A 25,954-nucleotide genomic window follows, 5' to 3' on the forward strand; every position below is an offset into this window, starting at 1 on the left:
TCACCCTGTATCACCCTGTTTTCGGTGTTTTTTTTATCTATACAATTTCCTTTCCTTTCTGCGACTCCTTCATCAATCATTCTATGTTCACCCTCATTCATTTCCATGGCTTTGCAACTACCCTCGTAGCTTGCTACATCTCCCCATACTTCAAGATACAGCCCACTATTCCGGCCACTCAGGAGAATAATATCAAGTTGCAGGTTTGATAACTGACTCCCAGGTCAAAATACTCAAAGCTTCTTGGATTCGAGATGGTACATGGCCAATTGATCCAGAAACATCTTTACCCATTCCTGTGCCCGAATCAGAAGACGAACCTGAACCCCCTCTTCCTCTCACATCTTCTTTTACAGCCCCTATCTCCTCTGAAAACGTACATCAAAACACTTCCGATCATCTCTCACAATCTCCACACATAATATCTCCACTTGACTCTCATATCCCCTTGCAAACTGGTCGAGTGAGATTGACAGACAAGTCCCGATCACGTTGGGATCTCTCTCAACCTCTTGTTCATCAGTCAGAACTAAATGAGGAAGAAGATAAATGGGAAGATGAATAATGTCATATTTGCATCTATAGAACAATCATGCATAATGCATATGTATATGTATATGTAAAAGCAAAGCACAGTATGAGTAGAGTACAGAATACTTGAAACAACATCAGAACTGAGACTGAGATTGACATCACTCAAGGTGTGAGAAGTGTGGCGAAACGTATTAAAAACTCTTCTGCGATACTGGAGAAATAAAACTCGTGTGATGCGTTATGTGCGGATTCTATATATCAGCTTTGATATGACTCTGGAAGAACGCAAAAACTGACCAAGGTTATGAGCTAATTCTGGATTGTCAGCTTCGGGGGGATCGTCAAAAGTGGGGGGAAATACATACCGTGAGCTATGGAGAAATACCAAGATATGAAAGCGTCATTTTTGTTCCCTTGAATGCATTGTGTATCGTCTGAGATGAGTATGTAAACATGGCAGATATCACATGACCTTGACGTTCGGTGACCTTGGTCGCAATGCACACCAGAGATCATGGAGGAGGAGGTCGATGGGTCATATGATGAGTGACGTGGGTGAACTAGCAAAAATATATTATATAAATTTTTTGGTGTGGGGACAAGGGGGAAAGGGCAAAGGGTAAAGAAATCTCGAAGGAGAAAGGAGACATCGACTCACGCCACGCAGAATAATATCGGCTACTCGTCAATGAAGCCTCACATAGAAGCAAGATGACGACTTACGCATTACAGAAAATGGTTCCTCCTCTATTGAAAGCGATCAAGGGACCTTCTCTATCCCAAAATACGTTCAACACTTGAGGAGCGAGCTGCCGATCAGCTTTTGACAGAGGTACAGGGGATGGATACAAACTTTGTAAACTTGACCGATGGGGAGTAAAATGTCCCGAGCGAACCTTTGTGAGATGCCTAGTTTGTCCGAGAGGTAAGAAGCGTGATCCGGTTCATCTGCGTGTCATTTCCATTTTCTCGTGTAACGAATCGAATATCAAGTGAAATACCTGATGATCTCTTTGAATGACAGGGAGAAGCGGGGAATAAAGCAAGATAGTGTAGACAATTGGGAATCAGGAATCAGGAATGAAAGTGAGAGTGAGAGTGGGAATACAAATGCTCACCCCTCGGAACCCACATCCTCAATCCTGCTGCACCCAAATCAACAGCCAAAACTAAATCCGCTCCTGCGCTAGTATCACAATATTCATTCTGACTCTCCGAAACATCTCTCACCGCTTGTCTAGAATCACTGATTTGTGTCCCCATCTCCGGTCTTGAAGCATCCACAGCCTTTTGCACCGTGTTCCTAATGCTTTGCAAGTCTGTAGGTCGTTTGGTCGTTTGGCCAACACCTGACCCGGTAACCAAACCACCGCTTCCGCTTCCATGTCCCGCTGTGAGGTCTCGTAAGATGTTGGAGATTGCTGTTGGGGGATGTGACGAGCCACTGCCATGAGATGGCATGGAGGATGATAATGAACCAAAACCCCCTGGCATTCTGGGAGTTGGTGGTTGAGATGGATTTGTAGGTGTAACAAGATTCGAGGTAGATTTAGTAGGTTGGGATTGACGATTACGAAGTTTATCATACAGGCTTTTAACACCTTTCGTATCTTTCTCACCATCGACTGCTGTACTGGTAGAGGTTTCTGATACTCCGTCATCAATGATAACCTCTGATTGTTTTTCTTTCTCTAAATCACGGATACGTTCAGCTTGTAGACGAAGTCTTTCTTCTCTTTGTTGATTGAGTATTCGATCGACGTTGAAACCACGTTTCTTCAATGCCATGAGCGGTGTTGATAGGATACTCGAACATCAGATCATGTGTCATATTGGATAACAGTGCTTTGACACACCTGTAGAGAAGTAGAGCATCATCGGCTTTGGCTTGTTTGAGGAGTAAAGGGCATAAGGCAGCCGCTATGCTGTTCGATCAGTCACAGCCATGAGTAAGAGACAAAGTGACAAACTCGTAGTCGTCCGGTTGAGCAGTCATGGAGACGGTCAAGATGATACTCTTCCCTCTACCTCTTTGAGCAGTAGCATAAAGTACCTTTTCATCAGCACACATCAAGTTGTGGAAAGTAGATTGTACTTCGAGATGTTGTTGCTCTTGTTTACCATTCTTGTAAATATATTTGACCTTGAGATCTCTGACTTCCTGTACAAGGAACATTCCTTCTTTGCTCAACTCTTCAATGGTATATTCGGAATGACGTCGTCTCGCCTCAGCCAGAAAGATAGTCAACCGTTCGAGGACATGACGACGGAGAGCTTTTGCCTCTTCTGTAGATTGTGACACTGAACCAGAGGTTACGTATTCTGTCCGGACATATGACGACAGTGGTTTTGCACCGAGATGTTCGTAGAACGTTTCCAAGAGTTGTTCCTGTCTTTCTCAGCGTCAACGCCACAATCAAGCAGAGTATACTCACCTCAGGAGCTGCTAGGATATATCGGCCAAAATACTGCACCATAGTGATATCGTTGATCAAGGCGGCCTGTTTATGAGTGTTTATGATGAAGGGACTGAAGCGAAGACTTACGTCTGATGCCTTGCACAGAACCCATTCACGTTCATACTCATCTTCGGTCCCACCCCACGTGCCGAACACCTTTTTACTCTGTTTTTTGACCGGAACCCGCTGAGACGCCAATACAAAAGCAGACCCTTTCATAGCGGTCTTTGTGGCAAAGTCAAAGTTTGTCCAATTGGCAGCTAACATACGGAGCTGTTCCAAGTACCTATATCTCAGCGAATCTGACAAGCCCTTAACGGAATGGAGCTTACTTGTCAGGGGAACCAGCTTGGGCGAGCATTTTCTCCGGTTGGGACATGAGCAACTTAGCAATGTCTAAAGATCAGCGGATGCCCTCCAAAGACTCACATCTGACCCTATCGCATGACCTCTCAACACACAGCTGCTGGAACATGGCTGGCTCTGTCGGGGTAATGAGGATAACAAATGAGTAGATAGTAGATTCTTCACTCACCTTTGACAGATGGCTCCGATCTTACACCACAATATCTAAGAAAGACATTCGCCCTCTCTCCAAAATCCACAAAGGTGAAAGCTGAAGAGTACAGCTTCTTGTCGGTATCCGTAGAAGCAAAGTAGACATCTATAGGACGAACGAGCTCAATACCTTTGATGGTCTTCACAGGGATGAACTTGGCGCTCGACAACCTATCAGTTGCGCCAGGGACGGATTGGCCCAGTCGAGTAGAGAGGTACTGTCCGTCAGCTCGCTCTCATGAGTGTCAAGTTACTAACCTCAAAGATGGTTTGAGCTTTCGAGTGATCTGTCGGCGGATTAGAGATGAGCGCTTGCGCCAGACGGTCCATTGGTGGATCAGAGGGGATACGGAGTTTTCCCGCATTCTCAGGGGAAGTCACCGAAGGGTGAGCGACCGAGAAGCCTAGAATACCGCAAGCCGGGTTGATGAATACCTTTCTCGGTCAGCCGGATAGAACATCTTATGGTGAGAATGTCCGGAAGAAACTGCACTTACTTCACCAGGCTTTGCAAGGAAGGATTTCCCCGTCGAAGATGTGGCAGGGATAAAGGCGACTGTAGCAAAAGCAGATGGATCAAATTGCGTGTAATGGGTACTATAATTGTTGAGAAGGTATTGAAGCGCTCGATCGTTTATTGGTGATGGACCAGCTGCAAGACCCACGAGGACATCAATGGGTGGGAACCGTTTCAGTCCAAGAGAAAACAACATTCTCGCTAATACATCAATCGAGCACAGTCATGAGACGAATAAGCTCACCTTCGTCCGAGCTAGGTCTCCATTTGGCTTCGCCCCATGCTAAAAGAGGAAGACCAAGTGCTCGAAGAGCATCCGTAGGCTCGTACAGCTGATGAGGTTTTTGTCTGATGACTTGTTGTTTTTGTCCTTCTATTGTCTCCACTTCCATCGGGAAGGCCGCAGTCTGGCGTAATCGCGCCACTTCTTCATTGGTCAATGTGTCTTTGACGCTGACGAGATACTTCATGAGGTCAACACAAGTCCAGGTGCCTCCCCCAATGAGGCGTGAAAAGACCAGTTGAAGGTCTACAGTCTTTCTCACACCGATACCCAACAACATCTTCTCCAACCCACCTTTGATTGTCGTATTCTTGGGCAGCGCTATAGTTGGCAGATCATCAAAAAGAAGGTTCTTCTCGAAGTACGCTTCGTGAGGTTTCTTGAAGCCCGCTTTGGTTGGAATACAGGGAACTTCCTTCAATTCAAGGGCGATCGCGGATTGTTGATTGGCACTGATGGACAACCAAGATCGACCAAGCATGCTCAACACCCTCTCAGCGAAAGCAGGCGAGACACGTAGATCTGTATCTGGGGAGGCTTGGGAAGCGGCGGACATAGGGGGTTTGATGAGGAAGGTGATATATTGTAGCATTGTCAGTTCGGTCCATCCGAACACTGGATAGATCAAGTTACCCTTGAGATCTTTGGTGATGTTGTACGGTATAGTATGCGTTGGTAAAGGCATATCGGTAGGTATTGACGAGCTCTGGGGCTTAACAAACGTCTCGATAATGGACAGAGGCAAAACTTTGCCGTCATCTTGAACCAACACAGCGGCGTCTAGTAATCGAGCCCGAACATTTGTCGTGTTGTATCCGTCTGCTCCGGCCATCGTTTGCCACCATTGCAAACATGCGACCATCTCCTTCTCAGTAAGAGGTCGTAGGCCAAGCTGCTTGATGACGTCTTCGAAAGTCGTTTCCCGGATCATACCCCTTTCGCGCAACCTCGCAATCTGTCGAGAAGCTTCTTCCAGAGCGGCTGGTGTCAGGACAGGTAGATCGGGGAGAAACTGCAACAACTCCGGGTCAGGCATTCGGACCAAGCTACTGGGTAATATGCCGGCTGTGGAAATAATCGGAAATGTGGCTTTATCTGTGGAACATGAGAAGAAAGCCGACTCCATCGTTTGTCCAACAACCGAAGAAGGAGTGGTTGGCTTGAACGTAAAGAATTTGAGGGCGTGTAGCCCTCGCTTCAATAACTGATTCCTCGTGTCGGGGTCAGACACCGAAGTCGTGCTCCAGAGTTGTTGTAGCTCTACCATTTCCACCTCGTATATCAGTCGACTGAGATATCCACCAATACTCAGGAGTTCACGATTCCAATGAGATACGTGTTTGTCGACCAAATCGATAGATTCTCGTTCCACGGTGGGAATGAATCGGGCTGCCAGGTGGCCACCAATACCAGTAGTCTGTGCAGTGGCTTGACCAATGAACACTCGAGCGCCTTTCTCACCATCAAGCGGTGGACACAACCCCGCAAATATACCAGCAGCATCCTTCTTGATAGCAATATCTCCGGTCACCGTCGGTTCCTCATCGCCGCGGCTGAAAACAAGACTTGCCGGCATTCGAGCGGGGGCTGGCTTTTTCGTTGCTCGTTCGAGCTCTTTGGCGAACGTCGGTGATACCGTCACTTTGATTTCGGCTTGATAGACTTGGATTTCACGTCGTAGTTCAGTGATCTCGGTCAGATTTTCTGGAGGGGGAGGAGGCGTTGGCTCGGGCGCCGGAGTGGGTGCGGGAGAACTTCGGTTGAAAAATGTGGATGAGAAGATTGAGGCGAACGCCTTGGTGGGTTTACTGTAGGTGGGTATAGGGGGCGGCAATGGGGGAGGAACAAAGCCAGTCGCTAGAAAATCAGCAACCGTACCCAGCTCGTAATCTAGACTGACCGGAAAGCCACTTCATGACTCGAGCGGTGATTATCATTCCAGTGGCGTCAACGCTCTGAACAGTCATCATACTCCCAGGACTGATCTCTTTCAATCCTTTCCTGGTCACTCTGTTTTGCCCTTTGACGCTCTTCTCTACCTCAAACACCTTGATATCATCTACTAGCATGTTAATCTTCCGTATGGTCCGCATGAATGTGAGACTTGTGACCAAAAACCGAGCCAGATCCAGAGGTCCTTCTAGAAGAGTAGGTTCCCGAAGAGCCATCGTAAAGTTCGTCCATGGGTTACCACTAAGGGTTGTTGGGATGGAAGATGAAGAAGAGGGTGGAAGATTCCCAGATCGAGCGAGAAGTTGATCTTTGCCATCTTTCCAATAAAAGCCCATCCATTTTTCGCCAGATTCCACAAAAGGATCGTCTTATCAAGTGAGCTCAAGCGTGTACCCTTCCACGAGACGGCTCACCACACACGCTCCAAAGTGAGTAGAAGCCGACCCCGAAGCTTAATAGTCAATGGACGACCCCATTGTAAGATAAAAGGATCACTTACGCTCCGATCTTCTCCTCGTCAGGGTTTCCCTCTGCGATCTTCTTCAATCTCTGCCAATCTTGATCTCGGAAGGGGATACCATCGTTTGTAACGACATATCGTACCATCTACCAATGTCAGCTTGGGTTGGAACGACTCTACTGATTTAACTCACGGGTACCTTCTTGACGTCGGGGGGTTGTAATGGACCTCGACCATGGTCGATAGCGTCTAGACCCTGCTGTGAGTAGAACTTGACTTGAACCTCTTGAGCCTAAAGTTCAGAAGCTGTGCTGTTAAGGACGACAAGATACTCACCCCCGCATCATCGGCATTCTGTAGCAATTCTCGGAAAACTGACTCGAGTCAGCATCGTCAGTATGACCGTAAACGCTTGCTCACTGGTATGTTCCCCGGAGTATCGAGCCAATATTTCTATTGTCAGCTTGTGTAAAGGTACATAGGGATAGATCTTTTGCGACTTACTATCTATCAACGCCCTCTGATTGACTTCCACCGTTTCGTCTTTGCCCGAACTCCACAGTTCTTCCTTAGTGGGCGGCGGCATATTGATGTGTGGTGCAAAATCAACCCTGTCCCAAGTCTTCGATCAAGTACGTCCTAGACAGTTGACTACTCCTGGAGAGAAATCTTTCTGGTAGGGAAAGTGACAGCCCTGATCAAGTGGAAGAATGACTGAGCAAGGAAGGGTAGGGAGTAGAGTGAGTGGGTGAGTGGGTGAGTGGGTGAGTGGGTGAGTGGGTGAGTGGGTGAGTGGGTGAGTGGGTGAGTGGGTGAGTGGGTGACACAGCAACGACGACCGTCCAAGGGGGGTTCACTGAATCTACTCGGAGCCCCGCACGGAACCATTCTCAGACGGACATCCTCACAATCTCCGCACGTTCCTCCTCTGCCCACACTCAAAGTCAACCTTTTCCACAGCGACATCAGTCATACCCCAGAGCTATCCAGGTGATAATAAAGGGCCACACATCGCTCATGGCTACTATCACAAGGCTCCCTATGCGCATGGCGTCGTCAACCAAACAATTCTCTCCTTCAGCTGCTGTCAGATTATCGACCCTATCTCGACACATCAATTCTTCCTCCATGTCGGCTAAACCGGCATCTTCAGAAACCACCCCGGTTCAAGCTGCTGGATTGGAGGTGAGCCATGATCAGTCATTCATATCGCTCCAGCTGATGAGATATAGGACTCGGTGTTATACCAGTCCAGCGGTTCTACTAGGACTTATCGTCTGAACCGGCCGAAAAAACTCAATAGTTTGAATCAGGAGATGATCACTTCGATGTATAATAAAGTCAAGGTAGGTTTAGCTTCTTTCCAACGAGAACACATCACCCGACTACTCTTAGTTAGCCGTCTGAGGGCGAGTGCTGACGATGCAGACTTGGAGAGATTCAGAACTGGTACAAGTCATAATCGGCACAGGAGAAGGCAGAGCTTTTTGTGCTGGTGGAGATGTCGCTCGTAAGTATTTCATTATCAAATGTTGCGTATCTTAATGTGGTAGAACTCATCATCGATTTGAAAGAAGGGAAAGACACACCTGTGAAATTCTTCAAATCAGAATTCGAGCTCAATTGGCTGTTGGGTAAACTGAAGAAACCTTATATTGCCGTGATGGACGGTGTCGTCAGTGAGTCCTTTCCTCATCGATTGTTTGGTATGGTCTCTTAGTTCTTCAGTCGAGATGCGGTTGAATCACAACTAGCTATATGTGAAGTTTAAGCTGACCGGAATAGTGGGTGGTGGCGCTGGGATCTCATTACCTGCCTCGATCCGTATAGCCACACCAAACACTATCTTCGCTATGCCTGAGACTAACATTGGTTATTCACCAGATGTAGGTTCACATTACTATCTGGCTCAATTGGACGGGCAGATCGGAGCATGGCTTGCTGTGACTGGTCAGAACGTGTACGGTCGAGCTGCTTAGTGAGTGAACTGCAGAGTATTCTTCCCTCATTTCTTTTGCACCTTCTTCATTTGACCGACCCACTTGCTCTGTTACCCATCTACCCTCTAGTCCACATTTTAAGCAGTGTACGATACCTCGCTTTCGCGCAATGCACTTTGCCCATAGCCCGATAGGGTATCTCCAGGATAATCTAGTTGTCAAATCTGACAATCAGTGAACTGGGAATAGCCACCCATTACGTTCCTTCAGCTTCCATTGCCCCAATCTTACATCAAATAACCCATCATACAGGATCAGAATTGAACACTGTCACACTCTCACGTATCGTATCATCATATCACCTTCCCTCATCCGGATCATCAGCTCCATCCTCCAAATCATCTCCAGACGGTCCATCATCAATCAAAGGTGACATCCGAGTTTTCATCGATCAGGTTTTCTCTCAATCCCAAGTGAAAGATATTTACGACTCTATCGTCGCTGCTATTGATAGTCAAGAGTTATCTGAGGAAGTCAAAGAATGGGCAAAGGAGCAAAAGGAAATCATGGATAAACGAAGTCCTACTGGTATGGCAGTGGCTCTTGAAGGTTTCAGGCGTGCTAAGCAAGAAAAGAAGTTGGATAAAGTGTTATTGAATGGTATGTTCAAGCTTTGAACCTTTGAATCTCACCCGTAACATTCAAGTAGAGAGAGTATGTGTGTGTGGTTGTGTGGTTGTGTGATTGTGTGTCAGAAGTATTGCTAATCTTTCAGATTTCGCCATGGCTACTTCATTCTCAGTAAGTTATTTCTCCCTTGATCAAATTACAGTACTATAGGATCTAATGAGAGTAGGGACCTAAAAGACCAACAGATGATTTCATTATCGGTGTTTCTCAAGTTTTATTAGAAAAAGATAAAACCAAAAAATCTCTCAGACCATCATGGTCACCTACTTCAATATCAGAAATCTCTCAATCATATGTCGATCAATTCTTCTCTCAACCTCATAAACGTTCTTCTAAACTTTCCGACACTCCAAACGAATCAGATCAATCAGAACTCATGTTCGATCCTGTTCCAAGGAATCATACACCTGATTCTACCTGGGGTCAATTTAGGTTTTTAGGATTACCAAGTGAAAGAGAATTACAAGATCGTATTAGAGGTGCTTCACCTAGTTCTGGAGCTTACGCATTGACAGAAAAAGAATTGACGGAACAAATGTTAGATGATGTGGGTGAGAACGGTGGTTCTAGGCAAGATGATTTTCTGGAAAGGATCAAAGAGGTTTTGAAAAGGAAATGTAAGAGGGATGATGATGGGAATTTGAAATGGTTGGGGAAAGAGTAATAAGTAGGTTGAAGTTATGCAATTAATTCAAGATAATCAATTTCTTTTTGCCTCATTGAAACCCATGATGTTTAACAGCAAGAGAGTATTTGCAGTAAAGTCAGATAATGTACTGTATATTTGACCGGGAATCCTTTTTTGCTGGGAATATCGGAATAGACCACTCCATATGATGAAATAGTGAAAGTCAATGTGGACCGTGGTTATGAAGATATGTAGTGACAAACACGTTTTGAAATACATGATTTACCAGAGTGAATGATGGATGATATGGAAGTTACAGATATTGTTCAAGAAAAATCTAAAACGTTCCTTCGTATAGATAATCATCCAGAGTGAATTTCAACTCTCTCGCTAGATTCTTGACAGTATCATAATCTACTTCACAACGGAACATCATATTATCTAATCTGTCCATTGGAGAAATACGTTTTAGTAGGTTTTGATTTTCCAACTGAGGGATCTGACATCAGTCTCCACCTTGTGATTCTTACATAATCGATATTATCTTTCTCCCTCCGATCGGATTCATCGTTGAGACATTTAATCCTGAACTATCTATTCCCTCTTTCACGGGATAATAAGGAAGTTTTTTGATTTCTAAGATACTTCAAGCGATGGGTGTTTAAACTATCATAACGACCATGAAGATATTTGATGTCTTGGTGATACCAGGGGGTCAGAGGTCACGAAAAATCTCTTTGAATCGTTGATCTGTGAAGAGAAGTGAGAAGTGAGAACTGAGGGAGGAAGAAAAGGAGATATGAAATGACTACACTTACCAAAGTCCAAAGTCTAACACTCATACTTAAATGTTCAACCTCTTCTTCCCATTTCAAATCTCTTTCTTCCTCTCTTCTTCTTTTCCTCTCCACTCTTTTTCTCTGTTCTTCAACACTAACCAACCAACCATCCATTTCTTCTTCACTCTCACTTCCTGAAGAATCCAAATCCTCCGGTCTTGGAACATGTTCAGAAAACAAACTTGAAAACATAGCTAACATCCTATCCAACCCAAAAGGTTTCGGACCTAACAATCTTTGTGGGACTTTACCAATTCTCATTTTCCCATAACCCGTTCTTCTCCCACCACCTTTTTTTCTTTTCCCATCAGGACCTGTCCCTCTTCCGAATAACCTGACATCGCTTTTCGGAGGGTTTTGAGAAGCGCAATATGAAGCTATCAATAGGTATTTACCACATAATGGTAATTCCAACGGAGGAGGTTGAGGTAATGTAGGTCGAGAAGTTGTTTTGGAAATAGGTAGAAAAGCTTTTAAGAATTCTGATCGACCGATAAGACGAGGAAGTAGAGTTTCAGTACTTGCTTGAAGAGCTAGAGATAGTTGTAGTTTTAAATCTGTAAGTAATTTCAAGGTGATAGTGAGAGGAGGTGTATCAGGTGTGGGTGAAGGGAGTGAGAGAAGTGTTTGTTCGGAATGAGGAGGAAGGGGACGGATGTAGATTGGCCAGAGGGAGAGTGATAGGTAATGGATTTCTTCGATTGGGTATGGGGGGAGATGAGAGAGGGAAGATATGATTAAATCGAGGAATCGAGACCAGAGAGGGTGGGAGGAACATGGTAATAGGGATTGAGTGAGGTCTATGATTTAGTTGTATGATCAGATAATCATTTATGCTGCGTATCTCCGTGTATCCTGAAGCGCGTTCATAGTATGTACTTGGGAGGGAAGGTTCAGAAGATGAATACAGGTTTTAGACGGTCTTGATTGACCAAAAGTTCAGGAGAAATTCCCAACGATGAGGGAGAGATTGAGAGTTGAGTGAGGGTGGGGTTGAGGGCTCAGAAAGGAAAAAGACCATAGGCAGGTTTGAGATCTAAAAAGAGGAAAGGGAGAAACAAAGAGATGAACGACTCACTCTGTCGAGAAGGAGGCGGTATATATATATGTACAGGTTCCAAACTATCCCCTCTTGGCGGACGTAATTCATCCCAAGGCAATTGAGAACAAAATATTACAGTGATTGGTAAGTCAGTCTATGATCAGTCCCATTCTCATCCTCTCTCCACTCAAAAGTCCCAATACAATAACTTCGTCATGCACTCGACTAATTCACTTCCAGCCATCCCTTTTAAAGAGAGGGCACCACTGATCGTATATCCAAATATGATACTGTCAGGAGAATAAAACCTCTCGCTTTGACATAACCAGAATGTTAAATATCACCACATAGGGTTGTGGAAGAGAACACATTGTGGCGTGCTCTAAGGTGGACGAAGCAAGGATTGTGCAAAAAAAACGAAGTTTCAACGAAGGAGGGATAGGAGACAAAGTCTGGACGTCTTACAAAGGGAGAAGTTAGATAGGAGTGTATGAGATAAGGAGTGATTTAAGTAACATACCAATTCAGCCATCCGTGTTATTACACTCCATCCATGTCCAAAAGAACTTCTTAATCTTTCAGCTTTAGTGATTATCACCACTAATGTTTTTTCCCTTTCTTCAATCTCGTCACTATCATCCTTCTCGTCCTCTTTGAGAGGTTGTTTCTTCTGAGTATTTTTCTTTTCCTTCGAGCCAGATGCCTGAGTTTGTCTTTTCGTTGTAGCATCCCTCGATGATCCCTGTCCGATGGATTCCGATATATTTGATAAACCAGCGTGACCAAGTGTGTGAAGAGTATCGAACGTAGATGACGTATCGACTTCAGCAGGTTGATCAGATGAAAGAGATTTGATGTCTTTATGAATCTGTTTCAACTTTCTTGAGAATCCATCCCATGTTGATACACCCTCTTCTGATTCCATAGTAGATAGTTCAGATGGTCCAGAGAGATGAGAAGAAGAAGAAAATAGTTGAGATGATGTTGGAAGATGAGAAGATAACTGGGATAGTTTAGAAAGATGAGAAGTTAGTTGTGATAATATAGAAGAATATAATAATCGAGGAGTATGATGTTCCACCCCGTCCACTTTTGTCACCAAGCAATTCGGAGGGAAAGAAGAAAGGACAGAAGGAGAAGAAGATGGATGATGAGGATGATGTATGTAGATAAAAGGTGGTGAGTAAGGGTTAGAGAGTAGGGCATGAAGAGTTGGGTTTGGTTTTGAGTTCATCGGGGTGAATAGCTGATAGCTGGAAAGAGAGGTGAAAGGGAAGAAGAAAGTTGATGATTCAAATATTGAGAAACTTGAACTTGATTTTGGATATTCAATGATCCGGAAGAGATAAGAGATCAACGGTGGTACGGTGCCTTCTCATGTGACAGTGATTGATGACGGTACTGTGCAGCATCCAGCGATATCTGCGTGCGGCAGAGTTCAAGGGAATGAAAGAGGAAACATGGAAAAGAGGTACAAGATATGCAAAAAAGCACATTACACATCAAATTCGTACCAATAACTAGGGTAGTTCGTCAATGGATCCAGATCTATATGCCCGCCTACCAAACCATCTAAACCGTCGTGCTCTTACCTCCAGGAGTACCAGATACAGTTGATTCTTGAGCAGATTTCTTTTCCTTTTCCTTTTCTTTCTTCTTCTTACCAGCATTCATCACTAATCTCTCAAGTTCTCTTCTCTCTTCATCAGATTCATCCGGTTGCACAGTCTTGAATATCCCGGCGATGGTGAGGATCGCTTTGGCTCTTCGAAGAGAAACTTCTTTAGAAATTTTGGGATCGTATAGAACTGATTCGACCACTGCTCCTAGTACCTGAATGTCAGTGTGGTCGACCGATGTATCGTTCCTCATGCTGTCATACTTGGACTTTTCTTGAAAGCTCTTGTCCTGACTTATTACTATGGGCGATATACACGGAGACTGACGCAGATACGTGATCAAAGGCCAAAAGCAGAACAATTAGAATGTAAAGGGGGCGGATTTACTCACATTCCCAACCTCCCATCGAGTAGCTTTCCAAGTGGTCAACAACATTTTACTCGATACCTCCTGTGCCAAAGCCTCCAACTCTTCAGGTGTAGCCGTACCCTTTTCTTCGATACGTTGCAATTCTTCCATGGCAGCTTGAACCCCGATCCTACTTATAAGCTAAATTCTCCTGAAGATAGAATACTCACGCAGAACCCAACAGCCCCCAACCTTCTTTCACCATACCTCCTTTCTCTTTTAACCGTCCGAAGAAACCGCCGATGAAGAATTTCTTGCTTTTGATGAAGTTTCCAGCTTTGGTGATATACACACTGGCTATAGTATGTAAAAGCTACACTGTCAGCATCTATGACTACAATCCTCGGACAAATTGGTAGGTTCTGATTTTCCGGTTCTAGGGGGAGACATGAGATAGGAACACACACCTCAATACCAAAAGATTCCAATTTCAAATCCTCAGCTTCCATCCGAATCTTCGCTTCGAATGCTTTCGTCTCTGGATCATTGGCATCCCCAGGATTCTTAGCATCCACAAACGGTCTTATACGTTGGATCAATTTCTCTTTCAACATCTCTATTCTTCTCTTTTCAGCTCGTAATCGACGAGAGCGCACAAGATCAACTCACCTGGCTTTCTTCTCTTCTTCCCGGGCTTTTTCAAGGGCTTCCAATTGAGCTTTCTGCTCAGGGGTAAGTTTGGGTTTTCCCTTTTTATCAGGCTGTTTATGTCCGACGGTATCTTTCCCAGGGGTTGATGCGCCAGAGCTGAAAGATGAGTGATGTGTCATATGACCATTATGATCGGCAGGCGCTTCTCCACTGATGCCAGCAGTGGGTGAAGGACTTGCAGGCGCGGTAGGTTTCGTCTGTCCTGCTTCTGCTTCGAGGGGTTTTTCCGGTGTCGCAGTGTCGGTGGGAGCAGTAGGAGCTACACCATCACCGGAGACAGCGGCGGTCGACACGCCATTCGCTTTGGCTTCAGCTTCCATAGCTGCTTTTTCCTCGGGAGTCATGACGACATCCATTGTGGATGAAAAGTCTGATATCAATATTGGTCTGTCATATAAAGTTACACGCCGAAGACCAACCTTTGACTAACGATATCTCTCCGATCTATATTGTCAGCTGAAACGTTCCGAAGGAAATGCGCCAGCCGTACATAGTCATAAAACCGTTCTGTGATTGTCAGATAGAGCAAAACGTCAGAGAAATCACCAACCTCCACCAAAGATCTGAGAAAATATCTCTTGAGGATCTACAACACCTTCATCAGTCTTGTTCATCCCGGCTTTACCGACTTTATCGTAGTGTGCACGAGAGTCGGCATTGCTCAGTATTTGATATGCTTCTCTGACTGAGTGAGCTGATGTTCCTCTTGGTTTCACCAGTTGTCACAGTCAAGAGAGAGAGGGTTATTGACAGGAGGAGAGGACGACAGGCCGGTCAAAGGAGAAATGGAGCAGATGACAGTGTAGTTCACTGACCCAATCTCTTTGAACTTTGCTTCTGCATCAGGTGATGGATTCTTATCTGGATGATTCTTCTCTTCAGCTCATGTCACTGGAGATGGGGGGTGAGCTGAACTCACCTTGATTGCTAAAGTTCTGTAAGCCTTCTTCAACCTGCTCTTGTCAATCCATGACCGAGGTAACAAGATCAATGACGTACTCTATATCTGTCGCTTCTGTGGAAACACCAAGAACATCGTAGTAAGTTGTATCTTTGACTTTACGTTGTGCCATTCTGTTGTCCAGTCGCTGAGATTTTGATTCTCTGCACAAGATAGATATGACAAGATGAGGGAGAGATGTGATGAATGGAAGATGGGTCAAAGTTGCACAGGATGGATGTTCAAAATCGGCACATGCGGACACGCGACACCGAGCTCAGCGGCGACGGAATCAAATTTCACTGGGTGCTGCATGCTGCTGCGCATTCGATCGACCATTCAAGCTGCGGTCAAAAAGACATAGAGTACACATCTCTAAGCAGCTTCTTTCAATCATACTTCTCGGCTTGTGAGGTCGTATTAAGGTATCCTCAAAATAATGAACGGATAAGGTATTCGAAAAGAATGGGCGAGAGCATCGCCTCCCCGCCCTCACGTCCTAGACGAACCGGAGGACTTGACCTGGCCAGTCAAATCGTCGCTCTTCAACGACGTAATGCTGCCAATCCTACTCTTTCCACTCAAAGATCACCAAAGTTAGTCTCTTTTACCTACTCACTCCTCCTTAGGCCATTTATATACATCTCCCAGTTCATCCTCTATTATCGTACAATGCTCATTGTCAGACCTGGACCTTCGCAATATCTCGAGGAAACATCACCAGAAAGATTCACGTCAGCCGGTAATTCGAGAAATAAACCTCGTCGAGAATCCGTTCCGGATGAATACAATCGTGGTTCTGAGAAAACTACTCCGAAAGTGCTATATGACCCTTCAAGACCAATGAGAGAATCACCGCAACCTTTCATCCCGGATACACCTCAGTCTCAGTCTCAGTCCCTGGTGTATGGACAAAGATCAAGGGAAGAGGTTCATGGTAACCAATATAGGGATGAAATATATCATCACAGACGTGGGGAAGTACGAGAAGAGAAACGACGTTATCCTGAAGGACATAGACCGAAAATCGAACCTTCTCGTCAGTTGTTCGACCCAACTTTACATGACCCATTACATTTCCAATCACAGTCGCAAGCGGGACCGTCGAGATTATTACTGCGTCGACCAGCTGCGAGTGATCGGACACCTGAAGAGGAAGCGGATAGGTTAAGAGAGTCAAGAAGGAGAAGAGAGGGTAGTGAAAGAGGAAGTTTACAGAGTGGTAAAAAGAAAGAATCGGATGGACGGAGTAAGGGTAGTAGGAGTAGTGAAGGAAGTGAAAGTTTGAAAGATAGGGAGAGGGGAAAGGGAAAATCGTGAGTTTTGCTCATCCTCTTTCTCACACTTTATATATCTACTCATCCGTATCCTTTTTCTTCGTGAGGGAAAATTAGCGTCGTACAAACTCATGATTTTCCTTGCAAATCTTCTTTGCGAGCCGTATCATTGCTGGGGCTTGTCTATGCGTGGATACATCACTGACGCATAGCGACACCGGCGTCAAAGCTATTCTAAAAGATATACATGATCGCATCAAAACCCTCGAAACTGAACTCACGGAAATGCACCGGAAAATGTCACTCGACCCTGAAGCAGGCATCTCTGTACTTTTCCCTTCCACCCATCCCCTTCGTGCAGATGACGAAGCAACAGCCTGGCTAAACCTCGTAGCGAAACACAAAACCCTCGCTGAATTACATCGAGATTTCTTACAACGAGTTTTCGATCCTCTTGTCCCATCCTCCTTACAACAGTTAGCAACGCGGTATAATATTCCATCACGATTATGGCAAGTAGGTTTCCACATGATACACGAACGATTACGACACGTATGGCAAGCATCAATAATGACAGGATCATCTGATACGAATCTGGATTCTTTGGACCTTTTGACTGATTTGGTATATGATGCTTACAAATTTTATATCGAGTTACTGGATGATACCAATCTCATAAGTTTGCGAGGTGCATGGATCGAATCTTTGGGAGATTTAGCAAGATATAGAATGGCGATTGCCAAACATCTTGCCACGGAGAATAAACGTTCGAATGGGAAAGAAAGTTCTTTGACAAGAGAGAAAGTGGAGGAGATGGGAAATGTATTGGAGAATGATGCAGGTGGAAGTATAGGAGCTGCAGTGGCAGAGAATTGGGAGGTGGAAGATGAGGTTACGTGGAGGATCACGGCTAGGGAATGGTATACCAGTGGAATCACTGATAAACCTGGAGAAGGAAGATTGCATCATCATTTAGCTTTGTTAAGTGTGGGTGTGGTTGGTGAAGAATCTCGAGCTCTGCATCATTTCACCAAGAGGTGCGCTCTTTTTCATATCTATGTTCTCTGCCTCTCTAATCTATCTCCCTCCTACGTTACATGCGTCCGTCACAGCCTTCTTGCTCCCTCCCCTCTCTGTCTATGGGGTCTGATATCTCATCTGCCCTGCCTTTCGCTCGTCTCGACCTACAAAATGGATGTTCGATGTGTCAGCGCTGATTCATAGCCTCATCGTTACACATTCATTCTCTGGTTCCCGCGAATCTATACTACCCCTATTCGACACATCTTCAACCCTCAAGCAAAGTGAAACACCCCTGATGGACATGTTCGTTCGTCTTCATGGCATGTTATTCACTAAAATCCAACTTGACGACTTTTCTTCTTCTATGAGTCGGTTTCTACAACGTCTGGAATCTTCCCCACGGTCTGGTGCCGAACGTATAAGTCAAGTCGATTGGATGGTCATCGCCAGCGTCAACGTCGCTTCCGTCTTACAATATGCTTCTGTTGATGGGATCATCCGACAAGCTCTAGCTCAGGAAGGTGTTGAACGCCGTCGAAACCAATCTGGTAACACGGAGGAAGGAGAAGATACGGAGGAACCATTTATCGATAATCCCAACACTATCACAACTGAAGATGTGTCTGGCGATGACCACCTTGAGGAAGATGTCTCCAAAAATTCAAACTCCAAGATCGTCAAAGAGGAAGAGCTTTCACCACCTCTCACTTACGCGTACGCAATAGACCTCACCTATCAAATCCTTCTTCATACCTTATCCTATCCTTTCATTCAACAAGGTCCTCATTCGCTTCTTTCTCCTTACCTAACCCTCCTCCTGACATTTCTGGCCACACTGTCCCGTCAATCTCAAACTCTTGAACTCATCCTCCCCCTAATCCCCATCTATCAACTCTCAAATCTCCTCAGTCATTGTCCTCCGGATCTAGAGATCAAAGAAGAATCTCGTCTCATAATCGGTCCTCCTTTACCTGAAGATTGGTTGATCAGAGGGTCCGAATGGGTCGGAAGGAGGGTGTTCGAAAGAGGTTTCTGGAAATCTAAAGGTTCCGGAAGAAGTTCACAAGGATTGGTTCAACCGAGAATAGGCGAAAGGTTTTCGAGCGAGATTGACGTGTTGGTCAATGATTTCGAAGAGGGAAAAGATGAGAGTGAGGGAGTTGTGGATGATGTTGAAGGGACCGATCTGACGGATGGTCCTGTCGCTATTGGTCAGAGAAGGTGGAGGAGGGTGATTTGGGCTATAGGGGTGATGGTGAAGCATGTGGATGGTTTGGAATTGAGAGATGGGAAATTGGAAGTGAATGATGAGTTGAAAGAGAAAATGGGGAGACTGAGCAAGAGACAGAAAGAAACTCTTTCACCGTCTACTTCTCTTGTCTACTCACCGAATGTACAGGAAGATGAATGGGACGAAGATGAAAGAGAATCAGACTTGGAAGAAAATGATGATGATCCCGAATTGGTTTTATTGAAAGATAGAAGGGGATATTTGGAATCATTACTTGAATCCAAGTCCAACTCTTCCATCATCCAAACAACTCATCAACTCTCTTCAACAAAACTCGTCAACCTTCCTACTAAACCAACACGTTCAACCCGTAAGAAGAATATCTCAAAACTACGTATTTCACCCGGTCACACCGTTTTGATATTCGATACCAACGTCCTCTTATCATCTCTTGTGTCATTCACTTCTTTAGTTCAATCGAGGAAATACAAATGTATAATCCCTTTACCCGTCATCACCGAGTTGGACGGATTGGCTAAACAACCTACATCGTTAGGTAAATCAGCTATGGAAGCTGTGGAATACGTTGAGAAGAATGTTAAGATTAATGGTGGGGTAAAGGTCCAAACTACCCGTGGGAATTATTTGAGTGATTTGAATATAAGGACTGAACAGATTATCAGGAGTGATCATTCGAGTGATTTACATGATAAGAGTGAAAGTGGAGTTGGTACGATGGATGATAGAGTTTTGGATGTGGCTTTGTGGCAATTAAAACATTGGGTTAAACCTCATTCTTTGAAAATAGATTCGAGTGGGAAAGATAGAAGGGAAGAAGGAGAAGGAAGAGAAGAGGAAATATCTAAAGTCGTTTTAATAACTTTTGATAGGAATCTTCGTTTGAAAGCTAAGTCTAGAGGTTTGGAAGTTGCTGATGAGAGGGAAATGTCTATGATCTTGAATGTGTGAAAGTATGGAATAGAGATATCTATGGGGTATGACTTGTGACTGGGGGGAAGAATGCATATTGTTGTATATACCCTTTTCTTCTCCTCTCTTCTCTTCTCTTCTCCTCTTTTCTCTTCTCTTCTCTTCTATCTGATTTGTGAATGACTAAGTATTCATCTAGTAGTCATACACCCTCGTAAGCGATGCACTCGTCAGTTGTCTCATACATGACTGCGAGTATTCGAGATTAGTACAAGGTGTGTGTATCTGTCCGAGTATCTGGATGAAACGTCCGGTTATTACCTCTACCGGAATGTCCACCGCGATCGAGTTTTCCCAATGTCATCCGTCTGCGTCTGCAGTCTGGCGTTATGACTCCATATTCTCCCTCTAGAATATCCTACAATCTTTCAGCACCATGCACCATTTGTACGATATAGTAGAGTAACCTATACTCGCCACGTTGCCTCAACATATGAAGTATTGATACATTACATGAACATATGTACATACAACCTCGCCAGTGTAAAGGTGTACCCCTGGTCGCTTCTGAATTACTCCCGCTCGGATCACCTCGGCCCCGGATGCATCGTCGCATGGATGCCTTCAAACACGTCTGTGCGTTTTCTCCCCCACGAAAACCTTTCCTCTTTCCTCTTTCCTCTTTCATCTTCATACCTATTTCCCTTTTCATCCTATACACCCTCTTACATCCTACTCCGTCTACCTCCACCAGACACTTCTTTACTGTCTAACATTATAATAATCTCAAGTTTTTGAAACTGTCTCACAGCTCCCTCCCCCTGTCTCGCCTCCCCCTTCTCTATCTCTCTTTCCTCATACCTGTAACTGGTAAATCTGAAGAAGAAAGAGGTATCTCCAACATGTTCAGCTTTTCGACTTTCACTCTCACCTTCACAATCATCTCCAGTTTATTCATCTCTTCCGTCCTGGGACAAAGCGATTTGAAAGTGTTGAAACCTACTGCTGATTTATGGTGTGAGTATCTTTCAATTTCTACACCGCCTCCCCCACTCAGCCACTCTTCCCACACCTCTATTCACCCCAAAGATTTCTACTTACAAATGAAGGGGAAGTACAAGTACTTGGGATATTGAGCTATTAGTTTTCATCTGCTTCTGTTTTTGCTCATCGATGTTGTTGAGTGAGACTTAAGGCAATTGACGAAGAAAGGGTATGGGATAAGGGCTGATTCATAGGGGTCGCACAATCGGTCAATACACTAGCTTGGAGTGGGAACACACCGCAATCATTCTCTGTTTTCCTCAATAATGCCGATGAGAAGATCTTGGTGAGTTTTCTGTCTTTCCGTTATGTACAATAACTCTGTGATATGTTTCCCATATCTAGGTAGATTTTTTTAGTGGCTGGTGTGGTAGCTCCGTGAACCGTGAAATGTCTTTCTGCATCAAGGTGGAGCTCCCATAGAAACAGGTAGTATTGAGACGTAATGTTGAGATCAGACTTCCAAACTCGCACTCGTCTCTGTAGAACCGATTTATGAATATTCGAAAGATGTCAACCCGTGAGTCGTGTCGCTGGGTCATCCAAGCTCCCCCTCTCCCCCCTTTTGTCTTTCTTCACTTCTGGTTGTCAATCTCGCCCACAGCCCACATGAAACACCTGTTGATAGGAGTGATGACAGCTAATGAGATCACCGTACCGGATAATCACTAACACACAGTGGGAACGTCACCCCAGGAACTGGCTACACCATTCAGCTCACTGATATCCTCAATTCTAGTAGTCAGTTCATCATGTCCCTCTGTCCCTGTTCTTATCCTCACACTTACAGCCCCTATTCCCATCCATTTCATGATGATTCGACGTAACCTCGCATATTCCAACTCGCTCTGACTCCATGACATTCAGGATCACTAGACCTACGCTGACCATCAGACATCTGGGCCGAATCGGACAAATTCGAGATCAAAGCCGTCGGTTCTACCTATCCTCCTCAAACCACCTCTGCCGTCCCATCCGGTTCGTCTAGCCCAAGCGGATCTCAATCATCCGGATCCACCACTCCCTCGGGTTCTCAATCAGCCACCTCAAACGCCGGAGACCATACCTTGGTTCCCACCGGATTGATTGGAGGTATTCTGGTCTTGTGCGTTGTACTGGTCTTTTGATGGAGATGTCCGGTAAGTGGTGCGTAAAGGGACTGAGTGTTGGTTTCGAAGTCTGAACGGACAATTCATAGTGCATGGATGTGGCATGGACAATTTCATAGTGCAGGTAACATAATTTGAAGCATGGAACAATTGATGACATGTCATTAAGGTTCAATCAACGCTTTATCTTTCGACTTGATTACACAAAAATACACAGGTTTACACATGAACGAGAAGTGGAAATATACAGAAATCACAAGGATACACAGATTCACAAAGGGATCACACAAACACAGATCACACAAACACAGGTGACAGAAAATAAGGGAATCATTATGGTATTCCATTTATTCTACTTGGGTCATCGGATCATCAGTCGGGTTTTATGTACAGATATTTTCAGTCGGATAGAGTCACTTTGATTTTCACATTGATTTCTTGAATTTATCGTACATTGGGTATCGAGTCTTGGGTATTGATCAACGTCGAAATATGGGTATAGAGAGAATGTTTGTTGGTATAGGTATAGGTATCGACCTCGGTATTGGAATTAAAGCTTGTGGTATCGGTATTGAACAGGTCGAGGAGTATTTACGATGAATTGAGAGATGGTACATTGGGTATGATTACAGTGAACATCGGGTATCAGAAGGGCAGATGAAAAGGTACTGAGGTGGAATAGAATTAACGAGTATGAGCTACTAGTCTTCGGTGCTGTATGTCAGAGGGAGGCTCGAAGGATAAGTAGTGGGATAGTTGAGGGAGGTTTGGAGTGAACTCATGATAGGTTGTCATAAGAAGTATGGTTCGTATAGTAGGGAGGGATGAATGATGAGGGTTACACAAAATGAACTGAAGAATGAAGAGAGATAGAACACTTGGGAGATAAAAGAAAAAGAGAAAGAGAAAGAAAAAGAAAAAGAAAAAGAAAAAAGACACGAACATAAGCATTCCAATGAGATTTAACACCGTTTGACCCTCTTAACCTCATGAAATCATCACCTTTCACTTCCATCCAAATATGACGTCGGACGATCACGTCGATAGCTGCTATGAAACGGATTTCTTCTTCCAAACACCATCTTCGTTTAGGAGTCTATTCAAATTAGTTGTGTGTCCTCATTCGGTACATTTCAACCAGGATGGGATTTGGTGTTGGTCGATCAGTCGAGCATCGTCAAAACTTCATCGTTTGTGAAGAATTAAAAAAGTGAAAATGGAATTTTTCCCTGGGATTTTTTTTACCGTCCGAAATGAAACTTGGGGAAGAAAAAAAGAATTAACTCACCTCTCTACGTCTCCTCCTTCTCACTACAGGAACTTCCATCGGTGGTTTATCAAATTCATCATCATCCAAAACCGTAATTGGTTCCATCGCCATTCCACTGGAAGCTTGATGAGCCATTATTGACATTAAAGTAGCAGAAGGGGAATCAGGTCGATGACTTGGTAAAAACAAAGAAGAAGAAGTTTCTCCATTTCGACTTGGCATATAAATGGAAGAAGAAGACTCAGCATGATGAAAAGGTCTATAGAAAGAAGAAGAAGAAGATTCGTTTAGATTTTGAATCGGATAGAAAGAAGAAGGATTTTCTTCTTCTTGTTGTTGATGATGATGAATTGAATTCGAAGGTTCTTCCCATGTATCAGGAACGTAAATCGCTGAAGAAGATTCAATACCTTGTAACATTGTTGAAGAAGATTGTATTTGAGGATAAGAATGTTCCATTCCAGAAGTAAATTCTGTTGCCCAATTATTATCTTTCTTTTTCTTTTCACCTGTCATGATTATAGATTCTATTGAATCCCTTCTCGCTCTTTTACTAGAAACAAAAATCACCGAATCTGTCGAATTTGATCTCGCACGTTTGACAGGAGTAGGTGCAGGTGTGTTCAAAACGATGATGGGAAGATCTTCTATAGGTTCCGATGGTGTTTTGACTGGGGTAGGTGCAGGTGTGTTTAAAACCATAGGAACATCGTCTATTGTTTCCAATGGCTCCGATGGTGTTTTGACAGGAGTAGGAGCAGGTGTATTGGGAACAAAAAGAACGTCTTGTAATGGTTCTAAAGGTCTTTTAATGGAGATAGGTGAAGGTGAAGGAGAATCACATATTGGAATAGGATCATTTTTCGTTTTCTTCATTGAAGTCGGTGTCATAGGAAGTCGAATTGAATTTTCCCTTGTCCATTTTTTCGAAATGGGAGTAATAGGAACAAATTTTGGACGAGGGGTAATTTCTATTCTAAGTCTTTTAGAAGAAGTAGGGTTGTCATCAGGATTGAAAGCTTCTTCTTGAGAACGTTTGTTGTTAGATAAGAATGGTGTGTAAGTGGAAGTAGAACATGTATCTTCTCTATCTTCTCTGAGTTTACGAATGGGGACGTATGGTGTGAAAATGGGTCTGAGAGGAGATGCTTGACGAGGAATTTTGGGAATGGTAGGAATTGTAAGAGTATGAATCTCTTCCTTGGGTATCTTCATAGCGATTTGAGGGGTGGGACAGAGAGAGGTTATGTTCCTCATAGCTAGGTAAAGGGTAGAGTCGATACGCATTGTGACGGGTGGGACGATGAGAAGAAGGAGAAGTGAAAGTGTGAATATAGATATGATGATGGAGCGAAGGGAAGGGATTATAGAGGAAGTTGGGGAATGAATTATGGTGGATTATTTGATAGAAGATTTGTCGATAGAATAGGATGAAGAGAGGCGATTGTTACTAGAGTAGACTGTGAAGATGACAGCGATGATAGAGACGTTAGAGATGATAGGGGTGTGAGCGTGCAGAGTAGAAGGTAAAGATGGAGTAGTAGAATGATTTATTGTTGTTGTTGTTGTTGTTGGAAGAATAACTCGACTATAACTCACAACTTGTCAAATGAACAAAGTGAATAAAGAAGACGAAGAAGAAGAAGAAGAAGAAGAGTTTGAGGGAAAACTTACGACTCCCCTATTCCACTTTAAATACCCACACGTCTCCAAGCTTATCCAGAATATCAGGAGATTAGAGAGAACCGAGCGAGAGGCCGGTAGCCCATAGCGTCAGTATTCTGTTAGAAGACAAAGTGTCGTCAAGTCCCATGGTGCTGTTTGAAAGAGCGAAAGAAGGAAACAAAGTAAAGACAGTCGACCACCGAATTTACGGATCCCACGGACCGGCATATCGGCACTTTAATCTCGGTATCTGTCCGTTTCCTTTGGTCAAGGGGACATGCGATCCATGTGCCCATTAGGTCGATAGTCGGATAGCTCGAAAGGATGATTGTTGGCCAATGTGGACGCCACATGCCGAAGCGAACATTCACCCAAAAGTGGATTAGCTCAAAAGATGGTCGTCAAGGTTGGCTTTTTTTCTTTTTCTCTCGACTTCCACCCAAATTTCCTTCTTTTTTCTGTCCTTTTTTTCATCCCGTTCGAGACGGATCATTCGGGGACCGGTCACATTGATCAGATGTGGATTTCGGAGGAATCAGCAGGATTTTTGTTTAGTTCGAAAGGAAGTTTGGAAATTCGTAGAAAGTAGGAATGTTTTAGAAGGGGATAAGGAAAGTATAGTTTTTTCCCAAAGTGGTTTTTTGATCGTAATAGTTTCCGAATATATAAATTCAAAGTTTTGAGGGTTTCACACATGACATGAGGACAGAGGACGAGGAACATGAACTAAAATCTAAAGTGATGATGATGATGATTCCGTACAAGCCTCCTCCCGGCCATGTCCAAGACTAACCCAATTGTCGGAATAGTAGGGACTAAGCGGTTTTTTGAATATAGAAAACTTGTATTGTACAGCCTCTCCAACTTCCTACTCTTTGACCCT

General features: G+C 44.2%; 7 protein-coding genes across 7 annotated transcripts; 3 read left to right on the forward strand and 4 right to left on the reverse strand.

Annotated features, from left to right (window-relative positions):
- Positions 1 to 696: 696 nt before the first annotated feature.
- On the reverse strand, positions 697 to 7,350 carry TREMEDRAFT_29286 (uncharacterized protein; the record flags this gene model as incomplete). The annotated part of the gene is made up of 25 exons (XM_007003224.1): positions 697 to 785; positions 832 to 849; positions 900 to 968; positions 1,193 to 1,212; positions 1,258 to 1,343; positions 1,388 to 1,482; positions 1,653 to 2,021; positions 2,103 to 2,341; positions 2,391 to 2,459; positions 2,505 to 2,587; positions 2,630 to 2,923; positions 2,970 to 3,035; positions 3,081 to 3,279; positions 3,326 to 3,389; positions 3,529 to 3,769; positions 3,810 to 3,986; positions 4,049 to 4,269; positions 4,313 to 6,208; positions 6,252 to 6,671; positions 6,718 to 6,755; positions 6,804 to 6,910; positions 6,958 to 7,056; positions 7,101 to 7,138; positions 7,185 to 7,217; positions 7,269 to 7,350. 25 exons carry the CDS (start codon positions 7,348 to 7,350, stop codon positions 697 to 699), a joined length of 5,112 nt encoding a protein of 1,703 aa, XP_007003286.1.
- Positions 7,351 to 7,892: 542 nt separating this feature from the next.
- TREMEDRAFT_60829 (uncharacterized protein) lies at positions 7,893 to 10,058 on the forward strand (the record flags this gene model as incomplete). Its single annotated transcript, XM_007003344.1, has 8 exons — positions 7,893 to 7,949; positions 7,997 to 8,110; positions 8,193 to 8,274; positions 8,318 to 8,443; positions 8,550 to 8,742; positions 8,940 to 9,364; positions 9,480 to 9,505; positions 9,561 to 10,058. 8 exons carry the CDS (start codon positions 7,893 to 7,895, stop codon positions 10,056 to 10,058), a joined length of 1,521 nt encoding a protein of 506 aa, XP_007003406.1.
- A 301-nt stretch (positions 10,059 to 10,359) lies between these two features.
- On the reverse strand, positions 10,360 to 13,137 carry TREMEDRAFT_68006 (uncharacterized protein; the record flags this gene model as incomplete). The annotated part of the gene is made up of 4 exons (XM_007003607.1): positions 10,360 to 10,521; positions 10,841 to 11,661; positions 11,940 to 12,057; positions 12,424 to 13,137. 4 exons carry the CDS (start codon positions 13,135 to 13,137, stop codon positions 10,360 to 10,362), a joined length of 1,815 nt encoding a protein of 604 aa, XP_007003669.1.
- A 338-nt stretch (positions 13,138 to 13,475) lies between these two features.
- On the reverse strand, positions 13,476 to 15,655 carry TREMEDRAFT_28700 (uncharacterized protein; the record flags this gene model as incomplete). Its single annotated transcript, XM_007003144.1, has 11 exons — positions 13,476 to 13,736; positions 13,914 to 14,061; positions 14,102 to 14,244; positions 14,339 to 14,495; positions 14,541 to 14,952; positions 15,002 to 15,026; positions 15,073 to 15,089; positions 15,133 to 15,263; positions 15,398 to 15,456; positions 15,502 to 15,535; positions 15,582 to 15,655. 11 exons carry the CDS (start codon positions 15,653 to 15,655, stop codon positions 13,476 to 13,478), a joined length of 1,461 nt encoding a protein of 486 aa, XP_007003206.1.
- A 1,441-nt stretch (positions 15,656 to 17,096) lies between these two features.
- TREMEDRAFT_29293 (uncharacterized protein) lies at positions 17,097 to 20,022 on the forward strand (the record flags this gene model as incomplete). The annotated part of the gene is made up of 2 exons (XM_007003227.1): positions 17,097 to 17,836; positions 18,024 to 20,022. The coding sequence occupies 2 exons, from the start codon at positions 17,097 to 17,099 to the stop codon at positions 20,020 to 20,022; spliced, it is 2,739 nt and encodes a 912-aa protein (XP_007003289.1).
- An 863-nt stretch (positions 20,023 to 20,885) lies between these two features.
- TREMEDRAFT_60832 (uncharacterized protein) lies at positions 20,886 to 22,154 on the forward strand (the record flags this gene model as incomplete). Its single annotated transcript, XM_007003345.1, has 5 exons — positions 20,886 to 21,000; positions 21,222 to 21,313; positions 21,486 to 21,547; positions 21,707 to 21,768; positions 21,922 to 22,154. 5 exons carry the CDS (start codon positions 20,886 to 20,888, stop codon positions 22,152 to 22,154), a joined length of 564 nt encoding a protein of 187 aa, XP_007003407.1.
- Positions 22,155 to 22,272: 118 nt separating this feature from the next.
- On the reverse strand, positions 22,273 to 24,693 carry TREMEDRAFT_73434 (uncharacterized protein; the record flags this gene model as incomplete). Its single annotated transcript, XM_007003664.1, has 3 exons — positions 22,273 to 22,850; positions 23,080 to 23,232; positions 23,425 to 24,693. The coding sequence occupies 3 exons, from the start codon at positions 24,691 to 24,693 to the stop codon at positions 22,821 to 22,823; spliced, it is 1,452 nt and encodes a 483-aa protein (XP_007003726.1). The 3' UTR covers positions 22,273 to 22,820.
- Positions 24,694 to 25,954: the final 1,261 nt, after the last annotated feature.

This window comes from Tremella mesenterica (assembly GCF_000271645.1).
Source record: "Tremella mesenterica DSM 1558 unplaced genomic scaffold TREMEscaffold_3, whole genome shotgun sequence".
Lineage (NCBI taxonomy): Eukaryota > Fungi > Basidiomycota > Tremellomycetes > Tremellales > Tremellaceae > Tremella > Tremella mesenterica.